This window comes from Phalacrocorax aristotelis, chromosome 2 (genome assembly GCF_949628215.1).
Source record: "Phalacrocorax aristotelis chromosome 2, bGulAri2.1, whole genome shotgun sequence".
Classification (NCBI taxonomy): domain Eukaryota; kingdom Metazoa; phylum Chordata; class Aves; order Suliformes; family Phalacrocoracidae; genus Phalacrocorax; species Phalacrocorax aristotelis.
Genome location: NC_134277.1, coordinates 121,993,597 through 122,006,608, shown reverse-complemented (window position 1 = coordinate 122,006,608; position 13,012 = coordinate 121,993,597). Strand labels below are relative to the sequence as shown.

The following is a 13,012-nucleotide window of genomic DNA, read 5'->3' as shown; positions in this document are numbered from 1 at the left end:
TGCAGGCTAGCTCTCCCTTTAATTGAGCTACACAACACCATGTTTTCCCAGACTTCAGTAATAGAAGCAACAAAATAATAAAGTAAAAATCTGAGCCTACTAAACCAGCATCTCAATCAAGATACAAACAGGGAGGAAGGATTGCTGGCTTTTTGTCCCTAAGTTTTGTTTAGATATATGAATTTATTTTGTTGAATAATTTATTCACCTACTTTAATAACTCTATTTCCTATCGTACATTATAAATTACATATACTATCTTAAAACACTGAAATAATAATATAAAAGTACTTTTTATTCAATATGGGTATGCCTATGTTATTCTCCAATGCTGGTTACCAAACAGACTCATGACAGAAGCACTGAAGATACAAGCAGCAGTCCATGCTTGTTAAAGAGAAAAAAACTCGGGAAAAAAAGTTGATTTCTGATACATAAGCAGTCATCAAAAATTAAAAAAAAGTAATCCAAATACGCAAAACTTCAATGCAATTACTTAAATTATGCTTTAATGGAATTCAACTTTTAACCACAGCAGTTACTGAAGTGTTTCAGGACGTCCAAACCTCAGAGGTGTGGGTGGCTTTTTTAGATGGCAGTCTTTTTGGAGGAGGGAAAACCAAAGGAAGGAAGTTATGACTTCCTTGCTCTGTGGAAGGTTCTTACTATTACATTTCCTGTCAACGTCTAGCAATTGAAACACTTCCTTGTACAGCAGTTAGCAGTGGTCCTCTCTTCTGAGTGTAAAGCAAACAGAAGAGAAAGTATACAGTGGAGAGTCAGAGGAAAAAGGAGAGAGATGGATGCCAGAGAAGTATGGGATCTAGATAAAAAGAAAAAAAAAGTAGGAAAACCCTCAGGCACAACAGTGACCAACACTACAGACAAATGCAGGGAGATTTCACATTTCAGTGCCTAACATTTGAAAGTTTAACATGACAAAAACAGAAGCCAACTTTATTTGAAAACACAGAAATTTCCCAGAGAAACATAACACTGGTTGATTAACTCAATATTCAGAGTCTACTTAACTTTAGAGGAAAACGCAACAGGTAGTACAGCAAACTATTATGGAACAACCTGCCATGAATTAAAGGTTGGGTCATGTGCCAAAGCTTATGAGTTGCTGCATCCTTCAAAGTATTTTACCCTATCCAACGTAAGTGTAGATTTTAGCACTATCCATGCAACAGCTACATCTTCTTTTGAAACCTGTTAAGCATTTTTTCAATTTAGGGACAAAATCGGTACTGACACCCTGCATTAATTATGTATTATACTAAAGCATTTCTTCCTCCCCCCTCCATTTTTAAATTGGTGTCTTCTTCCTTCTGTTCTGCTGAATAGAAACTCTTCATATTTCCACCTTATACGAAAGCATAAAGAGAATATTTATATTCAGCAGTAAAAAAACTCAGTGCTTGGCAAATGAGGTGTAAAGACACAAATTGTCAAAATCCAAACTATTATTCTGTGTGGGACTCCAGTCAGGCTATAAACATAAAATTAATATTTTTGTCGAGAAAGACAGATATCTAACTACACAGTTTATCCCAGCTCACTGAAATTAATTTCTGACAGGAAGCACCAGGCTATGACAATTTATAGGTTATTTACCCTTGAGGCATTTTAGTGAGTGCTCAGTCCCTGCATCTAATTGCATCTGTTTAGTTACTGGTTATACCGGACATACCTGAAACACGCCTGGGATCTATTAAAATAGGGGGGTTACATGTTAGTTGTACTGCATACAGATTCTTAACCAAAATTCCTGCCTCTAGCAGTACGCCATCAAAATCTCACTTCCTCTTTCTCAATGGGCTGAATTTATAAGATTGACATATGCGGTAGTGGGAGGACAAGAGAGAGAATGTACACCTCTAAGAAGCCACCACCACCAGAGGCAGATCAATGAACATTTTTCAGTCTTCTCTCTTTAAACCACCATCTTTCTTTTCTGCTGATACTAAGCGTGCAGTGCAGGGAACAGTTGTAGGAAAGGCTAGGAGACAAGTATGAATGAGAAGGTGAAGAGAAAAAGTATCAAGAAACAGATACTGAATCACATACCTGCTGTTAATTCAGCTGCTACAATATGGGTTCCTACCTTATTCAACAGCCTTATGAGCAGTACTCGAAGCATTGCTAAAAATAAGACACTGAACAAGCCATTGCAACTTTGCCGTGACTCACCCGTGCCCATCTGTTTTACAGGATTGCCAGAAACTGGACTGCAAAGGGAAACACCACTTCCTCTACTGGACTACAAAGTGAAGCATTTCTTGCAGCAATGGTTCTGGGGAGTATGTTTTATGTGGGGTATGGGACTTGTTCTGAAAACCACCTAAATCAAAGAAAGACCTTCAAATGACCTAGTACAAGACCCTAGTACTTGTTAAAGCATATGGGTATTGAAAAGCAATATTCAACATTAATAGTGTTTCTCTCAATGTAAGATTACTATAATTCTAATTTTTCACAGAGTTGATCTCAGTCAATACAGGGCATGGTTGTGTAAGTTCTTATCCCACTTTTCTTTTGGAACACAAGTGTTTTCTGATCAGGAGAAGAAATGGGTTTAGTTTCTTTAGCACATCTTAGAGTACAGGTCCATTCCAAAGATCAAGTCAGGTTTACAGCCAGGTTTTTTGCCTGGGTGTAAAATACCCTTTATTATAGGTTTTCAGTCCTTGAAATGCAACTTCAGCTTAACAGAGTGATTTTAAAATTGCATTTACTGTAATGATGTTAAATAGTACTTTAAATTAAATACTTGATGATGAAAATGGATAATGGCCTGGAAAATTTTTTGGTAAGTAACAGTGGTCCATTGATGCAAAAAGCTTGAGAACCTCTTGTATCTGTTAAATGAAAATCTCCTCTGTCTCACAGAGGGACTGAGACAGCACTCTGCCTCTGTAAGAGAGATTAGAATCCATGCGACTGTGGGACAACATGCACGTATGGGATCTTATTAGCCGTTCTTGGCTTTCTCCAGATCATGTGCTTCAAAGGCACAAAAAAAAAGTCATGACTCTTCCCTCCTATTTTCTACATTTTATTCCCTTTTATCCATTTTTAAAGCCACTGTCAGACTCCAGGAAACAAACAGTTTAAAAGCCATCTCCTTCCAAAAAGTAATTGGTGTTCTCAAAACAAAACAAAAAAGGCAGCAGTCTTTCTTGCAGGGCAGACCACGTAGTTCTTACTCACTTACGTGCTGCAAGCCAAGGATGGGCACTCACAGGCATATCCCATCATGGGCTCGGATATACCACTGACTCTGGGAACCCATTTATCCAGTGGCAATGAGTTCTACATTCTAATTATGCTCTGTGTGAATAAGTACTCCCTTATATTCATTTCAGCTATGGCTTTAGTGTGGTTCCCATCACACCTAGAATGACACAAAACGTGTCCCAGCACTTAAAAGTAATAACAAGTTATAAAGCAGAACTTAGGCTAAAACAATTAAGAAAAAATAAATCTCTGAACAATTCTCCCACCCACCCATCTTGTACAATAAAATCACGTTTTAACCACTGCACTGTCCCTGAAGCTACACTAGTCTTTTTCTTTTAATGTTTCCTAGCAGGGTTACCACCAGCACAGCTCCAGCTGAGCCACCAGCGTTTTCAGCAGTGTGTCTTCTAATCGCCCTCAGAATAGCCAGAAGTAAGTTACTGCTGCTTTGAAACACAATTTACACTAGAAAAAGCCTGTCTCTTATTAGCTAGGCAGAGTACTGGAAACACCAGCAGCCAGTTGTAAAACTTCATTTGTATCCAGAATTCCAACGCCATTATTTAATTTGTTTGGAAAAAATGTAACTTGAAAAAAAAGCCAACAAAATAATTAAATAAGAGGACGTGTTTGTTATTAAAGATCCATAAAAATGCAAGTAGGCTTGAAATCCAAAGGATCTGAAAATTAACACTGCAAGTACATAAAAAGAAAAGCATACTCAATAGTGCTGGCTGGAAAACAACAATTCCATTTTGCTAAACACTTCAAGGCTTTGAAATTTGTTTTTGTTCCAATATGAAACAAAAATGAGACTTTCTGAAAGTTTTCATGAAATGAGAATGAGAGAGAGAGTATTCACTCCCTCTGGACCTGAAAAAATCTTCCCAACAAAATTGTCTCCAAAATAGATAATGTTTCCATGAAACATTCTGGTTTTGATGAAACAGCATTTTTCAACAGGAAAAAAAAGCGTCAGCAGAAATATCACAGCCATTCTAATACTAAAGGCTTATCTAGATCGGATGCTTGTACGGATAAATTATGTTGAGAATTCAACCATTCTAATGATATTTATTTAGGTCTCCATGTGAAAATCATATCCCTTTCCTTAGAAAGATACTCCATAGTGAATTGATCTATTTAATTTTTTTCTTGATTAAAGATATTTTATTTTATTCAAAGAATGCAAAAGGAATCACAGAATAAGCAAAATCTGAGAGGTACCATACATCAATTTGTTACTTATCTGGGGGGATTTTTCTAGAAACCTGTGGACATTCTTATTCCAAAATAAGAATGGCTTTATGATTTGTGAGATTTTTTTTTTAAAGAAACTTAAACTGTGCTTCTAAAACCATAGAGACTTATCTGAATTAAGCTCTCTTGTACTAACGGAAAATCTGTGCTTAAATCTTCAACCCAGACTGGGCAGCACTGTAGAAAAACATAGTGTAATAAACTGTTCTGCAATGAAAGGGAGGTGAACTAATGTTTTTGAGACTTTGAATCTACTGAATGAAATATTGCATACAGTAATTCTTCTTAATCCCTTGCTCTGTTAAGTGTGTATTTGTGTGTTAGCTTATTTATGCTCATTTTGGAGTATGGTTGGCTCAGATACTACTGGATGCCCCAAAAAAGGCAATGAGGACATTTAACTGAACAAAGCCCAATTCAGTAGTTCCAAAGAATATTGATCACAGAAGTAAATAAAAAGGCAGGTCATCTCTGCCTGCCACAGCACGCAGTATGTTCTCCCGTGAATTGTTCTCACCTTCCTCTCGTAGTTCTTTGCAAAATTTTCATTCCAGCTAGGCAGCAGAATTTTCCTTCCCATCTCCTGCAGTACTGCTCGGTGTCATCTGCAGAACTCAGGGACTGCAACTGCACCTCACTGAACATTCCATAGGCATCCTGGACAAGGAGGCATAACCTGCAAAACATTCCTCTGTTACTCACTGGCTCCTGCTCATAACAAACTAGTTAGCAAATTTCTGAAAATCACATTACAAGCTTCAAAATAGGGCTCATCCTCTACAATATCTGGAGAATTCCTACCAAATAATGAATACCCGTATCAATAAACAAAACCATTACTGTTAAAGGTTTTCTCGTGTATATTTGCAGGAGCATTTAACAGGGCTACAAAATAAAGAAGCATGACTGAAAAAAAGCATAAAGGGTTTGCACTAGGGATTAGATCAAATAATTGCTATGCACTCTGTGGTTTGTTTACCTATAAAGAAAGAAGGTTGAGCTTTTGCCTAACTTGGGGTGAATTCTTCAATGCAGACAGAGCAATGATGCAAACATATACACGCGTGTGTATAAATATAAAAATTCTGCTTAGAAGTAAACAAAGCAACATATTTCATAATAATCCCCAACACTGAAAGTGTCAAAGCAAGCATTATATATCCTATAACTTGTTTTAAGAGAGTCCTGAGAATGCAAAGAAGAGTCAAATGTCAATTTTTCTTTGAAAACAAACAAACAAACAAACAAAAATCCAACATGAAACTACAGATGAGTACTTTCAATATTGGGGATGAAGAAGACCAGAGAAACTATTTTAAGGAGGTAATTAAAGAACTTGTTAAACAAACAATTTGATTAAAGTAATCTATGGAAGTTGGGGCTGGGAAGCATTGCTTAAACAACTTGCTGGCATTTCGAGAAGATATTAAAGTCATAGCAGATAAGGCAAAATCAGTGGATGTCATACATTTAGATAGTCAAAAATGCATTTCACAAGATTCTGCACCCGAGATGAGCAGCCACGATAGCATGAGTCATGCAGTGCTGGAGGAAGGAGGCTGCTGTCTACAAGATTGGTTTAATTGCCCCAGAAAGAGACAGTTAAGCATGGAAACTTTTCAAAGGGAGACAAAAATTCCCTTTAAGGGTAGCACTCACATATTTATTTCTAAATAAAACTCAGGGGTGCACTAGGCAGCAGAATTCAGTTCATTTCAAAGGTACTAAAACTACCTTCTCCAGCGCAGTACCATTGTTCACAGCAAGGCAACTCCAACTGCTTTTGGAGCACACATGTAACATATTATTATATTACTATTATATTATTATATGCATCCTGAAAGCATTCAACAGTCGTTATATCTTTATAAAACACAATTTAAATTAAATGAGCTCCTACATTTCCCTGGAAGAAATCCACTTTTTTTTTTTCTTTTTTTTTTTCTTCACAGGGAAGCTTAGGCACATGGAAGACCATTAATCACAGTTTCCTTGTTCATTATGAACTGCCTAACTTTGGCTTATACCCCTGAGAGGGCTGTATTTGACATAGGATACAACTCCAAAGCCTTTCAGACGCGAGCAGCTGTGCAAGCACCAGCTGAGAGTCCTCATTTTTCAGATTCTGGTGCTGGTTTTGAGGAGCAGGGAGTGGCAGGACTGAACACAAATGAAGGCTCCCTTATTTTCCCCATTATCTCTAGCTACAAGGGTCCCACACAGAGTCTTCACCAGGCAAAGAAAGCTTAGGTACGATTCCTCCACAGCTTGCCAAGGTTAAGAAGTCTGTGAGAGCCATGAAACACTGCTTCTGCCCTGAGCAACAACAAACAGGAGGAAACCAGACACTGCTGTGGTGTGTAGGCTGGAAGGATACATACCCTCATCTCTGGGATGAGTGGTGTTCCCAGCCTAGAAAACGGGTGACAGTCCTAACAATACAAACTTGTGTCTTCAACAGCTCTACCACTCTTTTAACCTCCTGTGTAAAACAACCTGTGAGATGCCTTCTCGATTTGTACCACAAGGTCACCTCCAACTCAACAGAACAAAGACTGATGATGTGCTATGAACATGACAGCCCAGAAGCAGAAAAACTATGGTTACCGGCCACTTTCTGTGTTAGGACCTTGCAATCGGTTAAAAACTCTCCCGGGCTTTAACTGATTGGACTGAAACTCCTCATGCTATTGTTTTGTTTGGAAAAACAGACCTAATATGCTCTGGACATTTCTGAAAATCAGATTGAGGGGAAGAGTAAAAAGAAAGCAAACAGTTTTGCCTATGTTAACAGAACAACATTCAGTGACTGTTAATTGCGAAAAATTAGGCCTCCGTATCTTGGAGTAAGCAAGGGCCAACCGAGTTAGCGTCTCAGATCTGATCAGTTCAGCAGTCTCTTAACTGATCACTGGCATTTCTCATATCTTTAGTGAAACATAACTGAACACAAGTAGTCTCAGACTAGCTGGCACCAGATTTATATTAAGTCCCCTGGGACATGTTAATTGCCCAAATAAAACTAGCTTGGTTGGTGCCGAAGACATCAGTCACTAAAAATGCACTTTCCCAGTCCTTCTAAGCCAAGCAAAGAGATGGCAGCTGTCAGACATGAGAGTCTCATCTCCCCGCATCCCTGGCTGCATATTTTCATCCCTTTGTGGTGGCAGCATAAATGACTAGGGTAGGAAACTGATATGACCAAAAAAATACTGTAGCCAAATAATCGTCATCATTATCACCACCATCACCATCAGAGCAGCTCCTTGAAAATTAATTCTGTGGAACCAAACTCCTATTTGCATGGTGTACTACTTCTAGACAGGGTTGTATTTTCCAGTCAGGACCAGGAGGCTGAAGCTCCCACTTCAGCTGTCTAGTGTATGTAGCACAACACCCCAGGTCCTATGATGGGAGAATTAGTTATCATGCGACAAAGCTCAATATACAGAAGAAAAGGAAGAACGGTGTAACTTCAGGCTTATATCGCTAATGTTCCCATTCACACCAGTAATGCATTCATGATTATTGGCATTGTGAAGAAACACAGAGCAGCAGAAACTCTTGCACCAGACCCCAAGTACTTTTGCTCTACTAGTACCACACAGGTGAGCAGACATCCGCTATGCTACGCTTGTTCTAACCATATCCAAAACGTAGTCATGATTTCTCTGCAACATGCATTTAAAATGAAATGCATATACTCACTCACTTGGAAAACAGAATTTCATATGCCCAATTTCACACTAAAAGATGAGGAATATTCCCAACTAATACGATGAAGAGAACTTTACAAATGCATGTTCCCTGCCTCAGCACACTTTCAAAACAGTATTAAAGAATGATGACAAAAACTTGAAATATTCTCAACATCATTTGATCTGTCTCACACTGATTTAGTAGGCAATGCTAAAGGTATTTAATGATGAGTGACAACTGATTTTCCTACTTAATGACTATCATGAAATCAGCTGAATTCCACAACAGACTCAGCAATGCATTTGGAGAACTATTCTCATGTTTGGGGACAGACTTTTTAGTAGAGCCTGTTGCAATATGACAAGGGGTAATGCTTTTAAACTAAAAGAGGGTAGATTTGGACTATTTAGAAATATTTTATGTTGCTGGTGGTGAAACACTGGCACAGGTTGCCCAGAGAAGTGGTAGGTGCCCCACATCTACCATTCCAGGTCAGGCTGGATGGGGCTCTGAGCAACCTGATCTAGTTGAGGATGTCCCTGCTTACTGCAGGGGGGTTGGGCTAGATGACCTCTAAAGGCCCCTTCCAACCTAACTATTCTGTGATTCTCTGATTCTCTGAAACCGGTTCTGTTCTTACGGATTTTACACATGCTGTTAGCACCACTAAGAGTAGTTCAGTTGCTTTCAGCGGCTGTTGATTTATGGCCTTAACCTCCTCTCCACCATTGTTTTTTTCCTTGATTTCTTTTTATTCCCCAAAAAGCACAATTGTATTATTTTCCTACATTACAGTGCTGCTCCCATATTGCAGCAAATGTTCTTGCAAATTAAGTTTTAGCAGCAAGTCTAACTGTGATTAAAGCAACAGTTTGTCTCATGATTTTTTCCCTGCTTTGAAGCTCACTACCAGGATGAAAGCCCACATCTAAATTATGAGGCAAGCTGCAAATCCAAAATGAGTATCTGCCACCAGGAATTCAGTGTTTATGTTTCATGCACATCTATCACAAATACTTTTTTTTCCGTAAAATGTGGCGTTTGTACTAAATCAGTTAATCAGCTAAAACGTACCTTTACCAATGCCTTGTCAGCATGCATAGTAATGAACTGTTAAAAAAAAGAAGGGCAATATCTCTGTTTTTATCAGCAGTGCTCATGTAGGGAAGAAATAAGGGCCATCTCTATTTTTGGGATAATAGTGTGAAACCCTGCGAAGGTCTGAATTTAAAATATGTTTTTGGAAACTGAAATTTCTCAAGCAAAGGAGCAGAGAATTCACTCCAGGAGCAAGGGGTGGCTGGAAAGCCAGTAGAGAAGTGAGTGTGGGAGATGCAGACTAAGGAAAAGGTGAAGTATGACTCATTGGTAATAACAAAGGGGGCGAAGATAGGGAATGATAAGAAGTGAGGCAGAGATTAGCCTTTTTTTCCCCCTTTTTTTTTCTTTTTTTAAAAGTAATGACACAGTAAGTCTCATGCAAAAGCTTGGGAAGATTTTGTTAATTTGCTAATAGCCAGGAGCAAGGATAGGGGCTGGGGAAAGATGAGTCTGACTACTCTGCATTATTTCTATGACTGTGCTGATCTTTAGGACAAAATGTCTCCCAGTAGAAATCTGGAGAGGATTACAGGATTACCTGTCATGCCCTTCTCCTAATCCATCACTCCTCGTGGGTAAAGGGTAAAACCTTCTTTTACTATTACTTTTTTATGCATGAAAAAGAATCTCCGTATTGCTGCCTTGTATCGGGCAGCTGACTTTCTGGAGAAGTAAGGGCAACAAAGGCCTTCTTCAGCTTTGCTCACCTCCAGCCTCCTCAGTGGCTAGTGGAAAAGAATAAGAAAAAGAAAAAGGAGATCTGCCTGCAGAGGAGATGAGAGCGCATGGAGGCCAGAACTGACTAATGACACAGGGATTGCCTTTATTGAGTCTTGTGGAAACAAGCAGCAGAAATTTGTCATGAACAGATCTTAATTAATGAATAATTATTTTACTCTAGGGTAGGAGGACAACAATGTGCCCACAGCAGCTTTTCTCTACCCATAGCTAAGCTGTGCTTAGCATGAGGAGCAAGGCAGCCAGGCAAATGCTACCACCTTCATAGTGCTCAGCAGGGACTTCATCACTTTCTGAGGAAGGAAGGGAAAGGGGGGAACGGGAAAAATGCCTCAAAACTAACTGAATTGTATTAACTCTGATATTTGCCCATTCTTTATCTTAACCATCCAAGAGCCAGCTGCTGCTGCTTTGTTTGTCAGAAGGGCGACTTATCTCTTTGAGGTGCGGTCCTAGCAGAGGCATAAAGCACATGTACATAAACACACATAAACAAAAACCCCCTCTCCCTTAATCACCAGAGGCACAACACTACCTACACAACTCCAATTCAGCAACTTGTCTGGTCAAGTCTCGAGGTGGAGCTGATTAACTCCTGCTAATATGGCTCAGATTCAAATTGTAACCTGCAGGACACCACCCTACTGGGATTTAATTTATCCCTACCTTACACACTCCTTGCATTCACCATACCCATATTATCTTTGAAAAATCAAAGCCCAGGGCACAGGTCTAAACACAGAGGGACAACGATCCACCTCCCCCACTCCTTTGTAACACCAGCAGAATTTTCCTTTTAAAAGCACCATATTCTCCAGATCACATTCCCTTTTGAAAAGTACATACTGGATGTAGCCTTCTTTTGGGAGACACAAGATTCTGTGTCTTCTGCTTAAAACCCATGCCATTTGCTGTCACTAAATAGCAAGTGAAGCTCTACTGAGCATAACTATGGATTCAACGATACAAATAAAAACTAATGCTGATGATGACTAGCCCCTTCTATGCATGGATTGCATAGGTACACAGGTACAGAGGAAAACACAAGCACCGCTGCTTCCAGTTTATAAGGGAAATGTCAAGCTCAAAGAAGAATCCTCGTCATAACTCTCTCCAAGTATAGCCATTTCTAGCACCCAAGCTGGTGCTCTGGTTTGAAGAACTGAGACAACCAAAACAGCAATCATTTGCTGTGAAAACTGGAGGTTTAAAATTAGTGAAAAGTAGAGTTTGTGATCATGCACAATGTTATTCTATAATTGTGGAAGGACCCAGCAGGAAAGAAAGGAGACAGCCGTTAAGGAGTGCTGGACCTGGCAGAGCAGGAACAGCGCACACGGTTAACACCAGACACTCCAGTTCCCTCCAGTGAGAGACAGGCTGTCCTTGCCGAGATAGTGGTGGAAACTGTACATGTGACAGGGGTATATCCAGGGCAATGAGCAACTCTTCTCTTAGCATCTTGAATAGAAAATATGCTGTATAGGCCTCTCCAGTCTCAGGAAAGGTATCTTTTCTTTGTAGGCATTTCTTAGCATGTGTGTGACAGAGTATTTACATAATACACTTTGCAAATAACATACTACAGTAACCATACCAAGCCCATTCTTTTGGATTTTCCTTGCTTCTCCTTATGTTTTTAGGCATATGTTAAAAAAAAAAGAAAGACAGAGAGAGGTTATAAAATAACTGTTACTTATTTTTACTCACTTCCTTGAACAGTCACTTCAATGCAAACTGGAAAATCAAATGCAACTTCCACAAGGCCTTTTATGAATCTCTGCCTGCTGACTGCTTTTTCCATTTCTTCATTCAAGTTAATCCTTCCACCTACTATTTTCTGCCTATGACCTGAAGAAGCAGTACTTCTCTGGGAAATGGCTTTTGCGCATAGGAAGAGACCTGTACGAGCCTAACACATCAGCAGAGCTATGTTTTTAATGCACAACATGCGTGTAGTGAATGGAGCTCCACACTGGAACACCACCTGGCTGGTGGGAACAATGTACATCTTGGGAATGAGTGTAGCATAAAAACCAGGCAGCTTTTCATATTTGCAATGACAACCATGGCTTCACATGTGACAATTTTTTCAGCATAAACCATTTCTTCTATGAAGTTTTCATGCGGCACCAAATGAACTTTTTAAATCCCCCATCTGACACTGCCTCTAAGTGCGCTTTCAAATTAAACTGCTGATGCGTGTGTTTTATTTGTATGCAGAATTTTACTCAAAAGTATACAAAACATTTAAAACCATAAAAAGACATTCCTGACATCCACTCAAACACAATATGGAGCCTAAACTATAATTTCAAAGAGTTACTGAGTTGCATTTGAGAAATATTTTCAGTATCATCTGATAGCTTCACTTATCTCAGATTCCTAAATGGATACTGAAGTTGTTTTATATTAATAGTTTAAATCCAAAGTAATTATGCCACATAGGTAAAAATTTACAGTGATGGTTGGTTTGGAAGACACAGAAAGTTAAGGAAAAACAAGTTCCTAAGTACTGCCTAAAAGTTTGTATAAAGGTTCAGCCACAAGAAACCAGTAAGGCCTTCCTCCCTCCAGCTCCCCCAGGCATCTCCCCCGTACAATGCTACACTGCATGTAATTTATGGTCCTTCTGCTAAGACCCATTCCATACAGCTTGTTACGTAAATAAAAACAATTTTGGGTGGTAACAAAAAAGCAAGCACATCAGATCATCCCAGCTTGTTTCAGACTCACTATGCTGTTAATTGTAGTTGGTAAAAAAAAATAATGATGCACACACTCCTCAGATTCCTCAGCGTACCATTACTTCAGGATGGAATCCCATTACAATCCCTTGGTTACTTCAGTATATAATTCAGAGAAAAGATTATTTTCCTGTACATCATGATTTACTAATCAAGAGTAAAAATGTACATTTAAAAAACTTACAAGCTCAGTTGAAAACTGCAAGTCTTTCTTGTGGATGATG

At 39.0% G+C, this 13,012-nt stretch overlaps 1 protein-coding gene across 2 annotated transcripts in view; it reads right to left on the bottom strand.

Moving 5' to 3' along the window:
- SPIDR (scaffold protein involved in DNA repair) overlaps window positions 1-13,012 on the bottom strand; it is a 210,248-nt gene that overhangs the window by 22,542 nt on the left and 174,694 nt on the right. For both annotated transcript variants that reach the window (XM_075084980.1, XM_075084981.1), the window contains exon 11: window positions 5,021-5,179. In XM_075084980.1, the coding sequence (XP_074941081.1) occupies window positions 5,021-5,179 (159 nt within the window). The remainder of the gene's footprint in view (window positions 1-5,020; window positions 5,180-13,012) is intronic.